The 25,603-nt window shown below is 40.3% G+C and overlaps 1 protein-coding gene across 5 annotated transcripts in view; it reads left to right on the forward strand.

The window, feature by feature from the left end:
• SH3GLB1 (SH3 domain containing GRB2 like, endophilin B1) overlaps nt 1–25,355 on the forward strand; it is a 68,113-nt gene extending 42,758 nt beyond the window's left edge. The window contains exons 5-11 of one of the 5 annotated variants that reach the window (XM_088482198.1): nt 2,162–2,251; nt 7,896–7,985; nt 12,283–12,306; nt 18,223–18,312; nt 18,920–19,020; nt 22,450–22,672; nt 23,495–25,355. In XM_088482198.1, the coding sequence (XP_088338324.1) occupies nt 2,162–2,251; nt 7,896–7,985; nt 12,283–12,306; nt 18,223–18,312; nt 18,920–19,020; nt 22,450–22,672; nt 23,495–23,602 (726 nt within the window). In that variant the 3' untranslated portion in view covers nt 23,603–25,355. Of the gene's footprint in view, nt 1–2,158; nt 2,252–7,895; nt 7,986–12,282; nt 12,307–18,222; nt 18,313–18,919; nt 19,021–22,449; nt 22,673–23,494 lie in introns of all 5 variants that reach the window. The other 4 variants (XM_088482197.1, XM_088482200.1, XM_088482199.1 and 1 more) reach the window with 4 other exon arrangements.
• The last annotated feature ends 248 nt before the right edge of the window (nt 25,356–25,603 follow it).

Consider the following 25,603-nt stretch of genomic DNA (forward strand, 5'->3'; position numbering starts at 1 on the left):
CCTTCTTGTCAGACTTCTGGTCTTTGGAAACACCTCTTAATTTGTGGCTTGGCAGATGGTCTGAAAAATGCACATAGTAGAAAACGAAGGGAAAAAGTGTCATTAAAGTTCAACCTTTAGTACTGCTACTATCTCCTTGTACGTGGCTATGAAACCCCTGTGGCAGCTTATAAACAAAATCTAGCAATAATTATTATTGCCCCCTCATTTTATTAAACATTTCTGAGTTTCTCCTAAAATACATCTTAGTTTATCCTCTATGTCTTAAATTAGTTTTAGGAATGATGGCACATGGATATTGTCTTTATAATATGTCTCACTATGCTCATTTGTGTACTGAGCATTGTGTACATGAGTGCAGCAAGAAGGTGCCAAATGGGTTGGGACTGCGGAGCCGGTATTCTGGCACCGGTTTTCTGACCACTGGCAATCCTGACCTTCTCTCGTCATGCATAATGAAATGTAATTATATTACGGTTGCAGGGAACACTTGTGGGCCACACAACTCCCATATGCATACCATGACTACAGGTGGATTTGCGCTATAGTATTCCCACACTAATGCAGTACAAATACTGCTCCGGTATAATAAGTAGCTGAAGGCATAATGTGGAGGAAGGAGAACTTTACCATACTTTTCTTTAATAGTATTAAATAAGTTTCCCAGTACATGCCGAGGGCAACATCTAATAAGAGGTGAACTGTCCCACCTATGGTTTGTCAAGGCTGAAATGTCCCACCTATGGTTTGTCAAGGCTTCATAATACTCAGGAGATTGTCTTGCCATCCTACAGATGTGTGCTCATACACCTAGCCTCAATATGCTAAGCGACGTGAGAGAGCCATCAGGTCCCATGAGTTGCGCCAAGTGTCTTTTTTTTTTTTTTTTTTACCTCAAGGTGTGTCTAAGACAGTGGTTCTCAAACTCTGTCCACAGGTGGAGCTAATTTATTTCACTAGTGGTTCTGTGAGGAGACATGGAAAACATATGCACTGTTTGGGGTGCCGAGGACAGAGTTTGAGAACCTGTGGTCTAAGATGCATCGGGAGACTGCACTGTTTAATTTGATATGTAACACTTATCTGTGTGTGACTGACTCTATAAATGAAGCACAATGGAACTTGTAGTGGAAAAAAGCCACAGTTGCTGAATCGTAGCACTTCTTATACATACTTGCAGTAGGTGCGCCACACAAATTTATTTATTTTTCACTTTGCTATATCATGGGAACTTGTCTATTGAATTAAAGTGTGATAACAGCGGGTTAGTCACACCATAGTTGGTGACACAGTACAAATCCTGAAGCAATACCAGAGGGCAGCTGTGGTGGATGTGGTGTGGAGGACCCCCCTCCTTCCTCATCCCTCTCTGCAGCTAAAAGTCGCAGCTAGAGGGTTCGGGCCATGAGACACTGTCCGATAGGCTGCTATACTGTCTTGGAAGCCTGGGAGAACTCTCAGACTTTCTGGAGTCGCCTGAACATTTTGAGTAGGCAAATATGTAATTACAGTTCATCTATACTAATATTATCAGAACGTTGTGTCTGTCTGTTTCAAGTTGGCACAAAACTACTGAACCGATTTTCTCGAAAGCTGCATCCTGTTGTAGTGTAAACTTTTAGAAAGGCCGGTAATGGGTGGGGGGAGAGGTGCTTTGGGCCCACGTTTACTTGAATATGATAGGCTACATAGCAGTCTGTGCACATGGCGCATAGTGACATTGGTGTGAGTGGTGGGTGAAGGCAGTGCTGCCACCAATCTGTATAGCGCTGCTGGTCAAGTGGGCCACTCCCACGACAATACAAAGCAATACAACTACAACACCTCAAATAACAAAAAAAATGTTGGCAGAAGCGTTTTTCATCGTGGGCGAAGCCGCGGGCTACAGCTAATTTATTTATATAACACCCTCTAATGTGTTAAAAATGCTGTCTGGTATAACACAAACCTGCTTTGTCAAAATGTAATTCCCTTCTGAAAGCTTTAGTGGCTGTGCGGTCGATACTATGTTCCATATAGGCTCTGCACAAAGTTACGAAGCGACTGACAAACTGTCATCAATATCTTTATTTGTTACTTTGCTTGTAAAGCTGTTCTGCGTATTAATGTAGTCCCCATGTGGGCTGATTTCTCATTTTCTTCTTTTCACTCTCCTCAGAAGGAACGGAAACTGTTGCAAAATAAAAGGCTGGATTTGGATGCTGCAAAGACCAGACTAAAAAAAGCCAGAGTTGCAGAGGCCAGAGCTTCGGTAAGTAGAAGGGGTGACAAATGACTGGAAAACGCATCCCTTCCCCTGTGGTAATGGGACTAAATAGCTGACCTGACATGTGCGCTTTGTAATAAACAATTGGAATGTCCCAGATTCCAGTTACATGTTCTCTCTGAGCTCTAACCTGCACTCCTGCTCTATTCTGACTCACAACGTGTAGCAGAGCCAGTAATGCATGCAGTGTCTGGTATGCAGAAACACCTCCTTTTCCCTCCTCCTTCTCTCCCATTGTATTAGGTACATCCACCTAACAGCACTAACATGGATTTTTATTTTATTCTTTTGATTAAGTAAGTGATCTTAGCAGAGAGATTACATTTTGGTCACTTTTAAAGCCAAGTTATAGTGTCGGCTTCTGTTGTATGGATAGTTATTACAAGGTTAGTGGTTCTAATGAAATCCCACTGATGTGGCTTACAATGCATACTTCAGCAAGCAGGTCCTATATACTAAACTAACACTTCAGAAATTAAAGAACAAATTGTCCCCTCACAGTAAGTTGCCGACTGCTTTGCCAGCCATTATTTTTATGCTTCACTTGTTGCAGGTTTATTTTACTTTTATTCATTGTATCTCCCAAGTAAGGATGCAGGTAGTGCCCATATATATTTTTGCTACCTTAAGGAACCATATTTGCTTATGGCAAGCCATGTCCCGCCTTGTGTGTGCTTAATATATTTCTTTCCCATTTGCCAGAAATAAGTGTTTACCTCATACTAATGTATTGACTAAAAGTACATGTTAATGATAATGTTCTATACTATTCTATTTTTATTTTGGTACTGGGACTTTGTTTGCTTAGAGAGGCAGAGCAGAGGATGGAGTGTACCTGTAAGCATTGGTGGGTGTTGGAGTGAATGCTTCCCATTCAGACCACAAGAAAGACTCTTATGTGCCTGTTAGGAGGCGGATCACTTGCAGGTGGTCGAGCCCTACGAACAGATAATGACATTCGCCAGCCGCTCTGTCTGAGTCTGTCTAAATCACTCCCAATGATACAATTCCTATTAGTAGTGCAGCTGCTGCAATCTATAGCGTTATTTAATTTATATTTGCAATAGGTCCGCAGCAAAGAAGCAGATTTTGTAAAAGGTAAATACAAAATGAAAGTACTAATTATATTTGCATCTGGTTTATTTGCCTTTTACATGGCAAATGAGTCTTTACTATTAATAACACTGTCCAGACATAAACAGACACTGGGCCACGTTCAATTAGGTCCGAAAAGTCGTGTTTGGCGAAAAGCGTTCACAGGGTGAAGTTTTACGCCTCATTCGCCAGTATTGATGCAGCCTTTTTGCGTACTTTCTCAATGCGCGCTTCCGCTTTTCGCACTGTCCAATTGCAGAATTCGAGAAAACGCATATGTGCGATAATTGCATATGGCGAAACTAGCGAAAAGTACAGCACATTTTTGGGAAATCAGTCTGTATCTCATAAAAAGCCTAACTGACACTGGAAATTGATATAGAAGTGTATTAATAGCCCTAATAAAGTATTTTGGGTTCTTAAATTGAGTCAAATGGCTGTTATATGCATGTTTGCGGAAAAATTATATAAAGCAATGTTTTTATTTTTCTCAAATAAAAATTTCTGTAGTTGAATTGGGGGTACATTAAAATGGGTGCCGATATATTTTTGTATCTATAAAGTGCAGTTAAAAAATTTTTTTTTAAATACACCTGCAATCCTAAAAACACCTGTCCTATCTATACAGCCCCTCAAAATACCTGACCCAGTACTTTAAACCCATTTTCCAACACTTTTTATAATTCCCCAAAAATGACATGTCATTATGAGGGGGAATTAAGCTAATTGATTTTTTTAACTTTTAGCTGGTTTCTGCCTATGGAGTTTTCGCACATGCGAACATTCCGGCAATTGGATAGCGTGATACGTTCGTATGTGTGAAAAGTCGCACCTGCAAATGCTTTTTGCCGAATTAAAATTTTTGCACCTAATTGAATACGGCCCTATATTGGGTATAAATTGTGTACTGTAACATTATCATTTACTACTACTGCTATCAAGCCACATCTCCTGGAATACACTAGGTGCATATACTATATTCTCTTGGTGTAACCCAGGTGCATATACAGCCGATCTCTCGATGAGTAACCCATGTGCATATTTTACTGTTCTCTCTAGGTGCATATACTGTACAGCTGTTCTCTCTCCTGGAGTAACCCAGATGCTTATACACCTGTGCTCTCCAGGAGTAACCAAGGTGCATATTCTACTGTCCTCTGTAGGATTAAGAAAAAAGAGAGAACTGACTTTGCTATCTAATAACATAGTTTGAGTCCTGCAGCCCACCCTATCAAAGAGGATCCTCCTCTGTAAAAGGTTAAAGTTGTAAAATATAGTGGTGCTGGCTAATGCATTAGTGGTGCGGTTTTTGGATTGTATATCAATGCGAATATTTGGGTATCAGAATAAATATATATTTTCAGTGATCGCGGTGAGACAAAAAAATTGTGGGTCCCTGGGACCCCTCACTTTACTAAATTGGGGTCCTGGAACAGACAAATCACAGGTGCACAACTCCAAATTACTGATTATATATAAATACATTATGCAATAAAATTTTGCAATCAATAGAGGTTTTTAGCATAATCATGGCCAAGGTTATGGGCCTAAGCACCATCCAGGTAACCTCTTTAGGGTAGGTCCCTAACATACTAGGGTTCAAATAGTTGTGCACCTGTAAATTGGGGTCCTACCTGACCTTTTCTGGGTCCCATCGGAATGAAAGTCTTATGAAAATCTAACAACTTAAACAGAAAAAAATAATGAATGCTAAACAGTTCTGTAAAGCATTATTTAGCTTTATTATAGTATAGTAAAACATTTTGTTAATCTTTATTGCACAATGAGACATTTTTCCATAATAGACTCAGGTGCTGGTAATCAACATTAGAGCTGCCAGTGTTAGCCAAATAAAGTTTTAGGGGCCCATTTATCATTGAATATTTGAGGTAAAATCCCCGAAAACACAGTTTTCGGAGGTTTACCTCAAATATTAAGTTTCTCCCGGATGTATCAAGGAGGGGCCGCAGCAGGTATCTCCAATACCCACTGCGATCCCTCCATTCCCACTGGCAGCCGCTTCCCCCATCGGTTTCTATGAGGGATGCGATGCTGTCAGATTTACCAATATCTGGAATGCGATGCATTCCCGACACTGGTCCCCTCAGCTAACGCCATTAATAATATTTATTTCCCCATCAGCAGGCTTATCATGCAGGCTCATGATATTCAAAGAGCCCATCTATAGGAAGCAGAGGCTGCACATCAATGGGGACAACTCCTGGGACTTCCCCGACTACTGTCACCACCACTAACAACCCTCCCCCTCTCCACTACTCCCAGCATCACCAACAACCCCACTACTCCCACCATCACTAACAACCCCCCCCCCACTGCTCCCAGCACCACTAACAACCCCCCCCCATTACTCCCAGCATCACTAACAACCCCCCCACTACTCCCAGCATCACTAACAACCCCCCCACTACTCCCAGCATCACTAACAACCCCCCCCACTACTCCCAGCATCACTAACAACCCCCCCACTACTCTCAGAATCACTAACAACCCCCCCCCACTACTCCCAGCATCACTAATAACGCCCCATTCTCCACTACTCCCAGCATCACTAATAAGCCCCCACTACTCCCAACATCACTAACAACCCCCCCTTCTCCACTACTCCCAGCATCCCCAACAAACCCCCCACTACTCCCTGCATCAGTAACAACCCCACTACTCCCGGCATCAATAACCCCCCCCTCTACTCCATGCATCAATAACCCCCCCCCCCACTACTCCATGCATCAATAACAACCCCCTATCCACTAATTCCTGCATCACTCCCAGTATTGATAAAACCAGATATGCACTTTTGATGAGTTTTACAGGGAGATGACCAACTGTGCTAAAAAGTATCACTTGCATGCAACCTAGTTCTTATCCCTATATAATTGCAAAGATTATCAATTACATTAATAAACAGACATGAATAACTAGAATTCTGTAGCAATGCTAAAGGCCACACACACTGTGATGATGTACAGTCAGTATACATTACAACTCCCTGAGGTACAGCACTCACCACCTCGCTGGTGGAGATTGGGCACCGCTTCTTCAGGCGGCCCCAGTTCATGAGGTTGCCGGTGTGCAGGCTGAGAGTTTGGGCTTCGCCCAGCAGAGTCATGGCCGCGCCGCTGTTGGTGGTGCTCATGGCAGATGATGGGGCTACACCTCCTCCCTCAGCGGACGAGAAGCTGTTTCTGAAGATGCAGCAGCTGCCGGGATCTGCTATAAAGCTGCAGCACGATTACTCCGCACAAGCCCAGCGCTACACACACAGCAGAAGTGCTGAGTAACGGTGACTCATCACCGGCCCCCGCACAGTGCTAGTACCCGCTGCTGCTGGGACTGCCGCCGGCGCCGGGCACCCCAACACGTGCAATGCCCAGCAAGGTGACGCCATTGCCACGTTATTGTTATGGGATCCTGGGGGATCGCATCAGCGCCCACTGCCGCCCTGGGGTGTCCTATTATTACCGGCGCCTATTAGACAGCGGTGCTTTTAGCTATGCGTGCAGGGCGGCTGGGTCGTGTCCCCGGAGACGCGCTGTGCCGCGGCCAATCTCTGTCAGCCTGAAAGGGATTGACAGCAGCACAGAGTGTCCCCGGGGACCCGGCTCTTTTATAAAAGCGAATCCCCAGTCCTTGAAGCTGGGTAAAATAGGTGCTATCAAACCGCACCGCCATTGCATTAGCCCAGCTCCAGCACCACTATATTTTACAACTTTAACCTCTGTCATGCCAACAGTAAAGCATCCTGAGACCATTCATGTGTGAGGTTGCTTCTTGGAGTGGGCTCACTCACAATTTTGCCTAAGAACACAGCCATGAATAAAGAATGGTACCAAAACATCCTCCAAGAGCAACTTCTCCCAACCAACCAAGAACAGTTTGGTGATGAACAATGCCTTTTCCAGCATGATGGAGCACCTTGCCATAAGACAAAAGTGATAACTAAGTGGCCCGGGGAACAAAACATCGCAATTTTCAGTCCATGGCCAGGAAACTCCCCAGACCTTAATGCCTTTGAGGACTTGTGGTCAGTCCTCAAGATTCGGGTGGACAAACAAAAACCCACAAATTCTGACAAACTCCAAGCATCCGTGTTTTATGTGGTACCACCTGTAGCGCATGGATGATAGATGTATGTGGACATATATGTATGCTACCCTTGCCAACATCTTAAACACATGTTGTGATACAGCCAGCTCTGCAAGCTAAGCACAAAATGTACCTTTAGACACAAAGTTTGTTCAACTCTATGGGAGCCTATATGTAAACAAGTTATGCTATTTTAAAGTGAGCCACACAGGAGTATTAATCATGTAGACAAAATAGGCAATGGAATGAAGTGCTCTGTTTCTGAATTGGAAGTTGAATAGCTGCAGAAAGATGAAATGCATAAAGGTGATTAATGGTCTCCTGCTTAGTTTTGTGATGTGGTTCACTCTAATGACTTCTTGTGCATTGGCCAGAACTTTACTCTGCCTGTTGACAGTTTTAATTTTGTCTTTGTATGTATCCACTTAAGCAATTAAATGCGCCTGAGCCTGAACGGGATGCCAGCTTTATGGTAAATGTGTCTTACATGCTCAACGTGTTGCATGTAAAGTGGCTAAAGGTTTGTTGGCCTCCATCTCTACGTCATGTGATCTGTCGTGCTTTCTCTTGCATTGCGTATATGTATGAGACCTGGTTTACGTTCTGCTCCGCAATGGCAGACTTTTATGAACAATTAGTAAGCAGTTTTATAAGTCTTAATATCACGAATAAATATTACAATAGCTTTTTAGCATATGCTTGTCATATTTTGCAGTTTTGTATGATTGGACTTTCTTTTCACCAACCTTTTATTCTGTCCATTATATCTAAGGAAATGTTCCTTACTGCACTGCAAGAGAACCCACATTCTTATCCCATACCTGTAGATAAGCTGACATGCATTAGTTTGTAGGTTTGTTGCATTATGTAATGTTTTCTCATAGTATGTGAGATGTCCGCACATTCAACTGCCCAACCCTTGTGATATCACCAGAGCATCATAACTACATTATACCACACACTCCTAAATGGATATGTCACATTATACATCACCTGTGTATCTTTCTCCTATCTCACAATACTGTGCCTGTACTGCACACACCTGCGTAATATGCTGTCTGGACTATCCAGCGTCTCCCACCACACTAATATGTTCTTCATGTTCCGATAGAGACTGAATCTGGGGACTTGGACAAGTATGTTTTATGTGGTTTGTTTGTTTATTGGCTCACCTTTTAAACATTAGTTTTCATGCCCATGAAAAACACTGGCATTATGAATATCATGGAGTTGTCTATTTTTCTTTGTTTAAAGCACAGGTGGGTTCATACTTCTGTCATTCATTTTTCTTTTCTCTCCAAAAAGCTACATTGCCAGAATCCATATTTATGATTTACTAGACTGCTTTCCAAATCTGTTTCCTCTCTCATTCACATAGCAAACCATCTTTAACGAGTTGCAAACTTAACACAGTTATGATGATACTATTGATATAAAATCATCCTTAGGAGATTATCTCGTGGTTGCTGTGAAAATGTATTTCCCTTATCTAAATGACTTAGGCAGAAGGAGAACTATACCCTTTTCAAGTAAATTAGAGACAAAGGGCTTTCTTGATGAAGCGCCGCCACTTCCAGGTGGGTTGGAGGTGAAAACTTAAAATGGCATTTGCAGTCAGTGTAAAGCATGCCAGGCTATACACTGACTGCGAGTGCCTTTTTAAATCTTCACCTGCAACCCGCTGGGAAACGGCGTCATACAAAAGTTGCCGCTTCATAACTAACGCCCAAAGTCTCCTAAAATGTAGTGTTCTGGTTATCTCCTCCCAGAATTTAGGTATATAAAGGTGCAGCCACACAACCAGTTCTAGTCACTTACAGTACACACTAATTTACTCCACCTTGACCTTTCAACTTTGGGGCAGTAGCAGCAATGTACAATACATGAGGACACAAAACATTCTTTTGTGTATGAGCATTCAACTAAATCACAAACTAAGAATTCACTCATGGAGCTTTTCCAAATCTGCTGTGAATAGATCCTTTTCCCCAGTGTTATAAGTATAGTAAATAAAGAGAACCTTCCCATTTGCTTTCATACATGCCCGGGGACAACACTGGTACACTCACGTAGTGCATTTCCATAGGTATCCTTGCCTGTTCTTCCCAACCTCACCTTGTAATTCCTCTTCCCCTTACTGCAACACAGAACAGTCTGAGCCTTTTAAAAGTAATGGTGACATGTGTAAGGGATAAACAATCTGTGCACAAGTCTGCTATGAATAAATTACCTCTTTCTGTAAGCGGTTTAGGGAGAGATTTCTATCTTTTCACTTTTACCAGTTACAATTATTTTGCATATTAAGATTTTATTCTATTTATGAATATATTGGGGGAAATTCAATTAGCAATTACCACGCACTAATTTATACCCTGGGGCTATCCGATTAGCCCTGAAAAGCGGCAGCATTGGGGATTTTTTATTTATTTTTTTGAGCACCTCAGTAGGCCCTGAAAAAAAAATCCCTGATAATCAGCCTGTTTTCGGAAAGTCGCCACCGAAAAAACATAGGTCCGTGGATTCTGTGATCGCCCGAAAAACAGATTTTTCAGGGACAAAATGGGCTTTAATTAAATTGCCCGAAGCTAAAAACCTGGCTAAAGGCCCTTTTTTTTTTTTTTTTTTTCCCCACAAAAATTATCTGGGCTAATTGAATACCCACATAGTATATATACTTTTAGATTATTAAATACTTAGCTTTGTGGACAGATTAAGGTAACACAGTTTAGCAAAGACCATGAAGGTATTGTTTTTGCATTTTACCAATATTCACTGTATATCCCAAGAATCTACTAAACTGCTGCATTAATTGATAAATTTTAGTGAATGCTGACACAGTTGGCAAAACTCAAACATGTAATGAACCAACATTGTGAATACAGTACGACTTCCCATAATCCCTAATATTCCATCAGTTGGCAATGTGTTATTGACCAGGCTTGGAAGTGGTTGTTGAGACGGGGACATCGCTCTTTCCGTCCTCATGTACAGTCTTAATGAGGATGAGGTCAAACTTGCAGCCAGCACATTTGCTTTCGGGGAAAGCTGTATAATGGAGAAATCAATTGCACAATTCTCCAAGCAGAGCCAAATGCCCGCAAGGGCTCACTCAAGTAATCCCAACAGATCTGATCAAACTATGTTCCTGCATCCAATGACACAAAGGCATTATGTATCTTGCAGGTTAAAGGGTTTCTAACAGTGTTTGGTAGACAAATAATTGGAATCTGACATTATATAAATATTGTTTTTGTATTTCAATGGATTTCTTAATTCCTGCAAAAAAACATGTCGTGAACCTTTAATCCCTAGCAAAGTAACCTCATGAAGTGTATAGTAATATCCATAGACTTAAATAGGTATTCCACTTCGTAAGGAACAACTGTTTATTTTGGAAATTAGTACTTATGCACTTTCCAAATAAGCTGCTCAGATACTGGGGAGATGGGAGTTGTTAGTTCATTTGAGGGTCACCTGTGCAATACAGTTAGAGAATATCCTTTCTTTATACTTCATTCTTTCTGTCTTCACTTTCGTATTTGTCTTTCTATTTTGAGAACAAAAGGAAATATCTAAAATTCCTTACCATAAAATACATTTTATTTATCATTGCTATGCAAATATTTTTTCTTACCGTATTGCCTTGTGCTGTCCTAAGACACTTTACAGTCACATTTTTTACACCATAATACCACCATGTCATGATTAACATTTTCTTATACAGTGTTTTGTGACTCTGGGATTTTAAATTGTGTTTTATGGGCCTATGTATCAAGCTGTTTATAAAAAAAAAAAATGGAGAAACTGCATTTTCTGCTTAATGTTATGTATTGTACGTATGTACTAATGGCACAATACAGGAAATTTTACAGAAATTTTCGGCAAAGTGCTAATTGGCACTTCAGATCGCAGTCCCCATTATTATCAATGGGGACTACTATCTGACCCCTACTGTATGTACCAAACTCCAAAAAGCGAGGATTTTCGAAGTTTAGCACTGGAAGTTTACACCATCTTCAGATGGTGTAAACTACTTTAAGCCTATTAAGGCTTACAAGCAGGAGAGAGATCTGTTGATCTCTTTCTTGCAGCCCCCTGGCTGGCTCCAGAAGCTGATACTGCTTATGCGGACAGTATCAGCCTCCCCGAAGAAGTCTTTCACTTCTGTGAAAGAATTCTACAATATGTTAGGGATCTAACTCACAGGGACAGCGGTTACCAAAACCACTGCCCCTGTGAGTTCTCCTTTGTTCATAACGGGGATATTTTCATTAAAAATGAAAATATCCCCTGCGATATGGATGCATAATAATCGTTTCAGTTCCGTGATTATTAATACATAGACCCCTTGCTTACTGATTTCCATTTAGTGTGTGTGTAGTCCTATTAGGTTCCATTATGCATTATTCCATTATGGCCCAGTGAGGCCGATTCATTTCAGTGCACTGTTGATAGCGCCAGGAGGGAGCTTCCAGAGCTTTTCAATTCACCACGCTCTTGGGGCAACTAAGGATTTCTTCTCTCAGCCTACTGAGGGTGAGAGGAGAAATCAGACTAAATTGCCAGCGGCGAGGCTGTTTTCCGGCTTAGCGCTGCACTGACAGCCTCGTAGCCGGCACTTTAGTTGGAGAATGCCGGTACTCATAACTAAATACCCAAGTTAAGTTGCGAGAACCGGCATTCTCCAACTTAAGTAATAGTCGGACTAAACATTGCGCTGAATTGAATTGGCCCCATGGAGTAAAAAATCTATAGTAGTGTATGTGTTTATTACATAATAAATTGTGTGATGTTTGTGTTTTGTTAATGCTGATCAGATGTGGACTGAGGAAGTAACAAGGGTGAGTATAATGTGCAAGGCTCAACTGTTCTGGTCTGTGACCACTGCACAGTCTGTGCTGTATGTTTTCCAAACTAGCAATGGTAACAAATTGTTAATCCAAGATTAAACATGAACCATTTACGTACTATAGCTGTAAGAGACACTCATGTTGCCTACTTCTAGTACTGTACGTTAAACTCTTCTAAAACACCACTAAACAAACGCAAATCAGGTGCTGATACTAAACCGTTGTATAAATATCACATCACTGAGGTTTTTTTTTTTCTATGTCTCACAGCTGCAGAAACTATTGTTTGTGACTACACACATCTGTATCCAAAAAGACACAGTACAACAATAAATATATTCTTTTTTGCGCTAATTAAAGAGGTCTGGCATGTGAATTAAACACTCAAATACTTAGTTATTTATTGCACAATGTAACCGTAAAACGGTTGCAATCGGTTGCTATTATATCAGTGTATAGTCCTATAAAAAAAATCACAATAAAATGGCATAAAAAAACCATTAAGACAAAAAGAAAATATAACATATCTTACGTTTATACTACAGAGGTCTTAAAACTGGTCCCCTTTTATTACTGTGAAAGCTCACCACAGCAGATTTTATCTTTTTTAGGTGTAATCAATACTTGTATCCAAGTAGATATGTAAACAACAAATTAGTTTTTAAAGGAGCAAATTTCCAAAGTCCTGTTATTGCTGGCCCGGTTAACAGGATCTCCTGGGCTAAATTCACCTTATGGAGCGTACACACGGTCAGATTTGTCAGACTTGTCAGACTTGTCAGATTTGTCAGATGAACGATTGAACGATTAAACGATCTGAACGATTTGAACGATTTGACCAAAGTTTTGAACGATTTGAACGATTGAACGATTTTTGACTGCATTAAAATGAATGGAATCGTCCAAGTCTGACTGCAAACCCATCAGATGTCAGATATCGTTATCTGACAAACGGGAACGCGCATCGTTGATCGTCCATCGTTCAGGCATGTCAGATATGAACGATTTTCCTTCAGATATGAACGACTGAACGATTTTTAAATCGTTATCGTTCATATCTGAAGGAAAAATCTGATCGTGTGTATGCACCATAAGTGCCTTGAACCTGTGTAAGATCATTAGCACAGGTACATAAAACGCTGTGCCCGTTTAGCTGTGTACTCAGTGTTTGTTATGCCACGTCCCCAGACAATGAGCGGCTAGCATGTACAACTGTGGTTACTTGTCACCAGTCTGGTGGTTGAAATCTCCCACTTACACAGAGCCGCTATTCCCGGTGTCACCATGCAGCATCTGTGTAGGGGCACATTTCTGTGGCTAGCGGTCAGCAAAAGTGATGTCTCCAGGCAAGATGTCATCCACTGCGGGCACCAAGCAATAGATTCACACTTGTAAAGGAACAAACGGGGTGTCTCTAACCAGTTTCGCTCAGTTTTCTGAGAGTAATTTCCAAAGAGTAATTTCCTCCTGACCTATATGTACCCGCATTTTCAAAGAGTAATTTCCTCCTGACCTATATGTACCCGCATTGCCACCAAGAGTGGTCCTCCTGACCTATATGTACCCGCATTGCTCCATTTTACTGCGCATCCATTGGTCCATCGTGTCTCACAAGCTCAATAGGGTTAATCACTTTCATATGAGTTTTTTATAGGAATATACACTGATATAATAGCAACTGGTTGCAACCTTTTTACTGTTACATTGTGCAATAAATAACTTTATATGAGTATTTAAATCAATGCCAAACCTCTTTAATAATTAGCGCAAAAACTAATATATATACACCACTAAACCTGAAATAGTAGTTGAGTTACAAGTATTTGTCTGGTGAGAAGTGTCCTGACCAGACAATAAACCCCTACAAAGCAGAAATATAACGAAGTCCGGGGATGGGGGAAGATCTCCCCCATCCTGGCTTCAATAAACTTAGGGATGACCACATTTGAAAAAGGGGAATCTCCCCTTCAAATGATGTGGTTATTGTTTGTACTGCTTTTTTGTTTTCTTTTTTTCACTCTTTACTTATAGCAAGATGCTCAGTTGGATAATTTTTCCTTTGCGTTGTGGTTAAAACGGTTTACCATTTACAATTTGCTCAGTAATGCAGTTACCATGTCAGCCACATATGTTTAGTGTGCATAGAGGATTTATAACACCCCTCTTCTCAACACACATAATCACCCATTGTCCCATCACGTTACCGCCAATAGGGTCCGTAGCTATCTGGCTCTCAATAAGCGGTCAGGTTTGGGTCTCTGCTGTAGAAGCATAAACTAATTTTTTCTTGGTCGAGGCAGATACTAATTCTAGTCTACATAGTATTTGGCATATATGATTCAGATATACTGTATGTTGGCAAGTAATACATTTTTAGGCAAGTATGAACTGGTTGTAGAGATTTCCAGATAAAAGTATACGTGTGTGTATATAGAAATCAAGTGTATGGGAGCTGCACACACTCACAATCTTAAACATCAGGGTGCAAGGTAACAAAAAATCTTTACCACAAAGCAATCCACTTGGTACAGTCTTAAAAAAGGAGATATATATATATATATATATATATATATATATATGTGTGTGTGTGTATGTGTGTGTGTATATATATATATATATATATATATATATATATATATATTTATTTATTTTAAGCTGAGTGTTGGTTACTCCTCAATTTGTGATTATAATGTCAGAAGCCATGGTGGTGCACATCAATAAGTCCCTTTGTAATGTATAAATAAATACTGCTTATTTGGCATTCTAAGAAAACGTGTTCAGCATGTTTTTTTCCTTTTCCCTTACCCTTAAGTACTGCAATAGGGGAATACCAGTCTCTGCTCTGTGGTGTACACACACATAATCAGTGGTGAGAAATGTTTCTTCAGTGAATCATAGGCTATCTGCTGGTTTTCAGTGCAGGAATAATACAGATTTACCTGGTTTTTAAATGAGACACTGCAGAGTATGTGCGGGGACGGGTTGGGTATGGAATTCCCGGCTGTCGGGATGCCGCTGGTCAGAATACCGACAGCGTCATCCCGACACCCATAGGAAGAGATTGTGAGTACTTTTCTAACCCCTACCCTAACCCACCCTCCTCGGTGCCTAACACTAACCCCTCCCCCTAGTGCCTAACCTCCCTGCACTCTAATCCCAATACTCCCTGCCCGGTGCCTATCCCCCCTACCTAACCCTAACACCCCTTCATAATGCCGGTGGTCGGGATACTGATGCCTGGATCCCGACCTGCTGGTTTTTTGGCGCCGATATTCTGACAGTCTGCATCCCACTCGCAGGGATGATAACTTCATCCCGTGCGGGACCGTATTGTATTTGTATAGTGCTGCAGCGATTGGTAGGAACATTGTACCAGAATACCTATTGTTGTGTGGCAATAGAGGCGCACACCTGTATCATCGGCGTTAGGTTATACCTTTTTCATTTAGCATATTATGTGTTCCTCTTTTTTCGTTTTAGATCTTTTTTCATATTGATAAAGAAGTTGATTGTGTAGCAGCACTATATTAAATTAAGTTGTATTATTAAGCTGATGTGAATTGTATTTGCCATATACCAACATGCTAAGATGTGTGATGTGAGCAGGTGCAAGATGGCTGCATTCCCAGCTCCCCTCAGGTTCTTACTGGAGACTTTTATTCCTCAATTACTTTTTTTCGAATACCCCATTTCAAAGGTTTAAGCTTTACTTTTGGATCAGATAAAGCCCTGGCACTGTGTAAGAGTAGAGAAGTCCTATGTTCAGACTATTTCAGTTAGAACACATTTCACTGCCGCTGCGTGCAGTATGGCTCTGCCGTGCTCTCTACCATTCATCTAGTTGTATCCAGAGAGCAGCTTTGTGCTGTATCCCAGCACAACAATAAAAGGATTCTCTGCCTGAGCGAAAGTCACAGAAGATGCAGTAATGTATTCAGTTACTGTAAATCTGCAAGAGGCCGTCCACAAGACCATGCATTAATCATCTGAAGGGTGACAACCTCTTATCAGATGAGATTTGTATCTGAACCTCTTCTAGCAGTAAGTTATAGTATATTGTGTGACTGACATACAAAATAGGGGATGCAGCAGTCTGCACAGCCAATTCTACGTTCAGTTGTGTTTATGCTCATCCACCCTTTCTCACTCAGTCCAGGAAAGATGTGATCTTCCTAGGGATAGATAATCCCTGCTACGTCCTCCAATCCTAGTGATTGACTGCATGTAAATGCAATATGGCTAAAATGCATTCTCAAAGGTGTGAGGGTAGTAATTGTTTCACTGCTATGGATACATTGTTACATAATCACTAGTACAGAATTTGTGTTGCTGCTCAGTGATCCATACAGATGTATCCTCACACACCTGTCCTATATGCGCCATATTGTGTCAGGTCTCATCTTAGAAACTCCGCCACAGGCAACAATTCTCCTGCTTGAGTACTTTTTCCCCAAATTTTTAATCTTAATTTGATAATAGATTTAAGATTAATATTTTTTGGTCTCAATTGGTAAAAAGTAGCAGATATAGGCCCGTATTCAATTAGAGGCGAAAAATCAGACAAGTTTCGCCTGTCCGACTTTCCGCCTCCTTTGCCTGTTTCAGAGGCGAAAACTTTTTATGCGCATCCCCGTTTCTCGCTCTATTCAATTTCTAAACACGCAAAAACGGAAAGCGGCGAATGCGGAGTAGGCGGAAAATATGCACTAACATAGGGAATCAATGTAGATGTGTACTAATAGCCCTAATAAAAGTGTTTGGGGTACTTAAGTTGTTTAAATTGCTAATTAGCATCTTTGCATAAGTGGTGAAGAATTGCATAAAGAAGTATTTTGGGGTGAAAACAAGTAGTCCAGTCAAATTTGGGGTACTTGAAAATGGGTGCTAGCATATTTTTATGCCTCTATATTGAACTTGTGAAAAACGCACCTGCTACATGCACCTGCAATCCAAAAAACACCTGACCCATCCTTCCAGACCCCCAAGAAGTCTATTTCGCTAGTTTTTAAGCTTGTCCCCCCACTTTATACTATTTCGCCCCAAAAATTAAAGTACTTTTTTGGGGGGTTCTTAAGTTAGTTTTTTTGACATATTTTGTCCTTTGGAGGACTGTCCCAAGGGTTCTGGGTCATTTCCCAATGTTTGCACCCCAAAATAAAGAATTTGCATTTCTTGTCACCTGCTATTCTTAGGAGAAACTTTTTCGCCTATTACATTGCATTGAGTTTCCACTTAGGCGAATTCCGGCTGGAATTGAATTTGGAGATAAGTTCGGACCAGACAAAAAGCTGCAGTAGGCGAATCTTTTTCGCCGATTACGGCTTTTCACTGCTAACTGAACACGGCCTTAAGCATAACATGCCTGACGCAAGTCTCTCGTATAGGACCTCTGTCTTTTGCCTTTTTGCCCAGATTACTTACTTTATCCTGAGTTTTCGTCTGAATTCACCAACAGTGTACTAAGTACTGAGGATTACTTTTTTGACGCAAAAGAATAGTGGATTAAGACGTATAATTTAAGAAAAAAGTTGCATTGCTCGTCTAAGTCACAAAGCGGGGCGACGTGAGGATAGGTGTATGTGGGCACATCTGCAGTAGCAGTCATCTGGCTTTCAGGCTTGAAGTGTAATGATATTTATGTGGTTAGGTCATTGTTTAAAATGGATAGAAGACGGGAAAAAAATTATCAGTTTAATGTGTTCCCTATAAACCGTACACCTTTGCGCTAAATTTAGTGTGTACTAGCTGGTGAACCAGCTCACTGGTTGTTGGAGCTTGTGCCGGGTATCTAGTAGAGCACATATAATGGGATATTATGTGGTAGTGATTTCTTTGCCAGTCTGCCTTAAAAAAGAAAAAAATAGTACCCATTGAAACTCATTTCTTGATGCTCTTTTCTTTTTCAAGGCTGAACAGGAACTCAGAATTACACAAAGTGAATTTGACCGACAGGCGGAGATTACTAGATTACTGCTAGAAGGCATAAGCAGTACACACGTGAGTAGCTTCTGAAGAGTATTCCTGAGTATGTAAAGATTTAATTGCATACGCTGTTTTTATTGCTACTTGAATTCAGAAAGATAATTTTACCTAAGCCACAAAAGTGGCAGCACCTCTGTTATATGACTGTATGTCAGTGTGAAAAGATACCTGTCTGAGCTTTGACATTTATACCGTACCCTTCTAAAATGTCAGCACTTGGTAGGCTGTTGGCAGAATTGTATTAGTTATACAGAACTTTTTACAAACTGAGATATTTTGAAAATACACAGGAAAGTGCTGTTTCTTTGTTTTTTAAATCCTTTTATGTCCACCACATGGCATCATAAAATAATCAAATGTAAAGTGTATTATCTATTAGGAGTTAGTAACAGAAAAAAAGTGTAAAAGTGGAATTTCATCAGTTGAAATCAATAGTCCACTTGTTGAATATGCAGTGTCATAAACCAATATTGGGCACAACACCTGTTCTGTGTATGCCCATTGATTAACTGCATTGTTACAAGTTCTGCAACGCTCATTGATGATATTGAATTGATACTCTTAGTCTTGTGTATGTCAAATAACAAAAATGTCACATTGTGATTCAATGTTTCTGATACAGGCACATCATCTCCGCTGTCTGAATGACTTTGTGGAAGCCCAGATGACCTATTTTGCACAGTCTTATCAATATATGCTGGACCTTCAGAAGCAACTTGGCAGGTAACTACTTTTCTTTTATGCGTCAACATTTAAAACTTATAACATTTTTGTGTAGGTGTAACCATTGCTACAGGGAATAAAATTACCCCTGCAAAACACATTCTCATTAATTTTAAGGTTTAATTTGGATGTGGGCACCTTTCTTATATTGGGCAAAAAGTAGGAGAGCAGCGCCACTACCAGGACTATGAAAATAATAATAAAATATAATAATTCAAATTGTTTAATAAATCTCAGTGGAGCCGAGATCATGAATCGGACATATATGAACAAAAATGCACACAAATATAGGTACAGGTCAGTAGGATAAAGTGAACAGAAATGTTCATGCGGCCGCAATTGGAACAATGAAAAAAATGTATTTTATATGTTTTTATATTCCTGATCATTTATCTGGACTTCTTAGACAATGGCAGAACCTTGTCCTGTTCCAGCTAGCAGAGCAATCTGCAATTCCTCCTACTTGATGCGTTGTTGGAAGCTTTGCACCTGTTAGCAGTGTGTTTGGTGGGCCCATGAGAATTATTGGTGTTTGTAAACTTTCTTTTATTTTGTTATTGGTCCGTAAAGTAATCTCTGTTTCTAATGAGTCTGTATGATCTGCTTCCTAAGTCACCAGCTGCCACCCTTTTTCCCACAGAAATTGATGTAGAGTGAAGCAGCTCATACATCAACAAGCACGATTCCCTGATTTCCGATTCTTCGTTGACTGGCAAAATCCAACATGTTCGAAATCCTCTACTCGATTTCTACCCCTTTTGGGTCAGAATAGGAGAATCAAGGATTTACAACATGTTAAATTTAGCAGATTTTTTTTTTTTCCACGATCATCGGCACAAGCACAATTGTTGATGTATGGGCTGCTTAACCATACACTAGTGTCACCACCAGAGTCAATCTTGTGGGGTGACATCCTTCCTATCTACCGGAGAGTGAATTTTGGTGCAAAATTAACAATGTCTTTCAGTCTGATTCTATTCTAAGAAATACTTTTTTTTTGTAAACGTAAGGCTGAAATGGTGTGGCAAAGTGCGACAAATCTAATGTTTTATAGAGCTAAAAAACGAAGGATGAGAAAAATAACACTTTATTCACTTGTGCACTTTTAGTTCCTTTAGTTTTTATGCATTACACCAGGGGTGGGAACCTTTTTTCTGTTGAGGGCCATTTTGATATATATAACATTATTTGCGGGCCGGTGCAGGCCATGCCCCCTCCGTGTGATGTCACATAGGGGCTGGGCCCACAATCACCGGTGATTACAGCAATGCCAGATGCTGTAAGGGCAGCGGTGTGACAGTCTAAAGCATCCTAAGGACGCTCCAGACGGCACTGCTGCATAGATTCTGGCTGCAGGGTGCCATTCTAGGCACCCTAATGATTCCAAATGATTCCGGGGGCCTTATACGGCCCCCAGGTTTGAGGTTCCCCATCCCTGCATTACACTATATTTTCTTTAGCTTTTGTTGCACACTTTTCACCATGGATTCGTAGTAGTGACTTAAGAAGAGATTTATACAGATAAGCTCTCATTATTAAACTGTTGGTACCTGTGCACTTTATTGGGTTAACTTTGGAGCACTTTTTATTTGAATTATACCAACATATTACACTAGAGGGCGATATTCTCTCTCCCACCGTTTTAGATTTATTTTGACGGATTAAACAACTCTATTAAGAACATTGTTTATGGCGTTAGATAGACCCTGGAGGTGTAGCACGATTTGCTGTATCTAATGAATATAAGGATTAGCATGCACAAATGTTGCAGGATCTTATGAAGCATCAATTCTGAATATTGTTTTATGAAGTCATGTCAAAATGAATTGCACTTCTACTTCTACCTCACAGGTTTATTTAATATTGCAAAACATGGCATCACTTCATACATACCCCATGGGTATACTAAGCCCATCACTTCACACATATATACTAATAATACTTCTAATGTATTTTACCAGGTTGTGAGTCACCTTGTTATACTAACGTGTTGTACAATTGATGGTTTAAAGTATTTTCATAATCCTGTTTTGTAAGATCTTTTACTTATGATTCGCTGAAACTATCCTTATAAAGTATTATGTTTAACATTTGCATTGGGCCAGTGATGCATAGCAGAAGGTCAACGTTTTGCCAGCGGCCTAGCAAAAAGCAGAGAAGATGATGAAATCAGGTGGCATCTGCATTACGTTGTGACCGTGCACGCGGCCCATCAGAGCAAGGGCTCCATCCTTCCTCTGCAGGCTTTTGTCTGAGCGTTGACAACTCAAGTTTGTACGAGTTCTTTCAGTGTAATAAAATAGCCCAGGTATGTGTTCATGCATTTCATGAGACTTTGTAACATTCAGAGGCTTTGTTGAAGCATGAAAACATGAAGTTTGGCCAGTACAGGAAATGTAAGCCCACCGACTAATGTCAGTAGTACATAACCATCATGTAATCCTTGTGGCTAAAAATCTGTTGGAGAAACACTCCCCTAATACATGACCTCTGTTAATAAAAATGGTTGGCACAGAATTGTGATTTGACCATTTCTCCAATTTTGAATCCTAAAATTGGCAAAACTGTAAAGTGTATGAACCAAAATAATAAAAAAAAAATAACATGCTAGGATTGATGCTGCCATAAAGTTGAGTATGTTTAATTAGTGACTAATTAGGATCCTATATAAGTAGTCGGTGGCTTAGGGGGAGGGGGGGTTATTCCTCAAATTAAGTGCAGCCATATGGAAGGCTGGAGGAGCTCTTGAAGGGTACCAGGTTGGTGCCACCACGGCTATAGGATGTATGTGTAACGATGCACTGTGTCTTTGCTTGTATAATGTTGGATCAATCCAGGAGTCACATAATGAAGAAGTAACTGTGTTAAAGCAACAGAGCGTGGACTTATTTTGCAATAACTCTATAGCATTTACTTATGAATAGTTATCAACACCAAAACCCAAATGACTGTTAGATGTGCAAAAGACGTCTTTATTTTGCTGACCGTCTCTTGTGCAGCTAGGGGCATAACTCAACCCATAATATGTAAGCACTACAGTACATGTGTGCTGGGATTGTCATCCAGGTCTTGTTAGAGAATGCTATAGTTTGCCTGCAACCATGTGTCATGGCTTATCACAGTCCGATGAACTATAATGAAGTGTATTTGGCAGCGTAATTGTTTTAATAATGTTCGCCTGGCAGTCCACAGGCATAAGAAGAATGCAGCCAGTCCTATTACGCTTAAGTAAATAGCCTAGTTAGCCAAATCAAGGACACATGTTTTTATGCAATTGAAATAATAAGTCAATGTGTTTTTGTCATCCTAATCGGCACTACATTGAGGCACTTGGTCCAACAAAAGAACACAGAGGAATACTATTTATAACCTTTAATTGCAATTGAAGGCACCACTTTTTCATTAGCACTTTGTGTTTCTTGTTATTAGCTTTCCATCGACTTTCGCATCCAACAATAATCAGTCGTCCTTGACGCCTATGCAAAATGTTCCATTCCCATCCATCTCTGCCTCCGCTCCATTGCCTACTGCAAGCAACTCTGTCACATCAGGCTTCAGTGAGCTGAAAGCAGCCAGTGGCAATAGAAAGGCCCGGGTCCTGTACGATTATGATGCCGCGAACAGCAGCGAGCTATCACTTCTTGCAGACGAGGTAATTATATCTATGAGGAATTAAGATGTATACTTTTTAAATCTAATTGTATATTACAATTAATGGACATGCGATGTATCAATGTTCCCGACCTGCACATAGTAGCAGCAATCTACTTTGTGAGCACTATGTTCCAGTGTCTGTGTGAATTGATAATAGATACAGATAATAGGAGATTGGCCTAATGTACAGTACCAAGTCACGACTTACGTCAGCGATAGATGTTCCAGGTGTTGCTTAGCTACATTTTCCATCATGTACACAAAACAAAGCATTTTTCTGAGAATAATAGAAAGTTTAGATATTCTCAGTTTGAGACCCCACAAGTGTCAATGAGCCATTTCTTTTGGATCCCAGAAGCAGCAGTACGCAATAGAATGTTATGTATATATGATCATCTGTCAACTATGGGAGTCAGGTGGGACCCCAGTGGAGCAAATATTGGTGCAGTCTTGATACTTTCTTTTTACCTAGGTGCCACTCAGTCTGCTCTCCTTTATACTTTAGGAAAAGCATTTTCTAACAACAAGAATGGTTGTGGACTCATCAGCTTCCCTCTTAGATGCTAATGGGTAGTTCATAGGGAATGGGTCTTGACAAAACATCTTGTATTTTGAAAAGCGCACTCATTGCAGTAGAGGGCATGGTGTGAAGCTCTTCGTAAAAGACTTGCTAATAATCACTGATACACAAGTATCTGAAACTGTATTGTAACTTAAATGCCGTCCAAAATTTTAGTTAGTCAGTGGGTGTCTTTTAAATGGAAGAGCGAAAAAGTGTGGTTGTGTAAATGAAAAATCAATGTATTGTCTTTATTTTTAGGTCATAACAGTGTACAGCATGCCCGGAATGGATTCTGATTGGTTGATGGGAGATAGGGGCAACCAGAAAGGCAAAGTGCCAATTACCTACCTAGAGCTACTTAATTGACTTTATTTTGTTTCTCTTCCTCCTAAAGTGCCGAATTAAAGCAAACAAATGAAAATATTTATATGCAATTAACTTGTTATACAGTAGATGTGAGGTCTTCCATGTATAAATGTCTTAAATGAATTTCAGCCATGTAAAACTGCCCTCTGACTGTACTGCCAACTCTCTTGCCTGAAAAAAAAAAACTATCACTCCTTGATCACACGCCACTTTGTCAGTGAAGGATTTGTTTGCAGAGATCTCTATTGACTGATAGTTGCCAATTTTGCCAAGCGTCTGCCATGAATTGGAAATGACACCACTTTCTACTCTCTTGGTGACCAGCTTTTTTTTTTTTTTTTTTTCATAATCCTCTCTATAAATAAATAATAAACGTGGTTTTTGTGCCAAACATTTTATCCACATATTTAATTCAGAAGGAAAAGGTGTCATTCCCTTGCTAGTATTCAGCTCCTTGAGTGTTCTGTTTAAGGGATCATTTGCCCTATTAAAAGTTCTATAAAATGCCATTGATTAGGTGAAACGGTTGAATATATTCATTGCGATAGTTATTTGTATGTAAAGAGAATATAGACCTTGTTGGGATTTTATACCTTCTTCATGGGACCACGTGCCATTACCTTTAATTTCTGCTGCCATGGCCGCACACCATAACCCCTAACTCGCTCATCTGTAAAGCATGTTGCCTATAGAGGACTAATTCACTCATTTGGACCCACTGTACAATAAAAAGTGGTCATGAAGGTTTTGATTATCACACAAGGCTGCACCTGATAATACAGTTACAGCATCTCCAGCCCATGGGCGGCTGCAGGCACTGATTCCTGTGCAAATAGGGAGGGCTTTAGTGTGTCTGAGCAAAAGGAAACTGTTACCCTCCCCCTCAACGTTGGAAACTTCCCTTTATTATACATATGGCCCCTAGTCCTGATTCCTGGGTTTTGTGAGGTTTTTTTTTTTTTGTCCATTCCTTAGTAGTCTTCAGTAGAACTATACAAATCTGACATAGAAGGCCTTATAATTAACCTAAAGAATGTTATTTTTATATAGTGAATGTATGTGGGGGAGTATGAAATCTCCAGGCACACCGTCATCACACCCTTTATTTTGTATTGTTTTATAAATATATTTAATATTTCTTAGACTAAATGTAGAGATTGAGACCCATTTAAAATAAGCAGAAAATAAATACATTGAAGCACAGTTAAAACTTGTTTAAATTGGACTGTAAAATAAAAACAAAACTTTGTTGTCTTCCCAATTTTTGGTCCATTTTCATGTGTAATCTGAAGACTTTTTTTTTTTGGGTGTTTGCTTTTGTTAATGAAACATCTTGTGGCGTAAGTAAGGGGTAATGGCTTACTGGGAAAATGGCTACCGTTTATATCATACAATTCCTTTAAATCAGTCTAAACACTTCAGGCTCCCAAATTACAGACACAAAATATGCATTACATCAGCCAACCCAGCAGCACTCCTGTGCATGTCCACATTGCACACATCCAATGGCTTTTCGCGGTGGCACTGGATTTGACAATCACTCTTGGATGACCTCACTTTGATTGCTTGTGGTCATTGGCCAGCCATATATCCTAGTTTTAACAAATCCTATAACTAGTTGAACAAGTATGCACCTGTGTGGGCAGTTAATGGATTCTGTCTACTGACAAATATACAGTACTAGGAGGTATAATGTGTGCCTATATTTGTATAAAAAACGTACCTTATAAAGCAGTGGATGATTGATTTCTAACTGTATCAAATGTTTTATTTACAAAATTACGAATTACAAAGGAACAATCCTGATCCATAATGTTTGGAGTCCTTGGAGAAGATTCAATTGGTGGCAGTGGCCAGGTTGTGCCTCCCGGAACAGCACATTGCGATCAGCAACACTGCTTGATTTTCTAGTTTTGGCACCCAATAGAAGTGTTAAATATTTTGGGGAAAGGGGGCCTGGACTGCACACCCTAGTTCTTTCTAATGAGATGTGCTACCGAA

This window comes from Taudactylus pleione, unplaced genomic scaffold, assembly GCF_031769625.1.
Source record: "Taudactylus pleione unplaced genomic scaffold, aTauple2 ptg000017l, whole genome shotgun sequence".
Taxonomy (NCBI): Eukaryota; Metazoa; Chordata; class Amphibia; order Anura; family Myobatrachidae; genus Taudactylus; species Taudactylus pleione.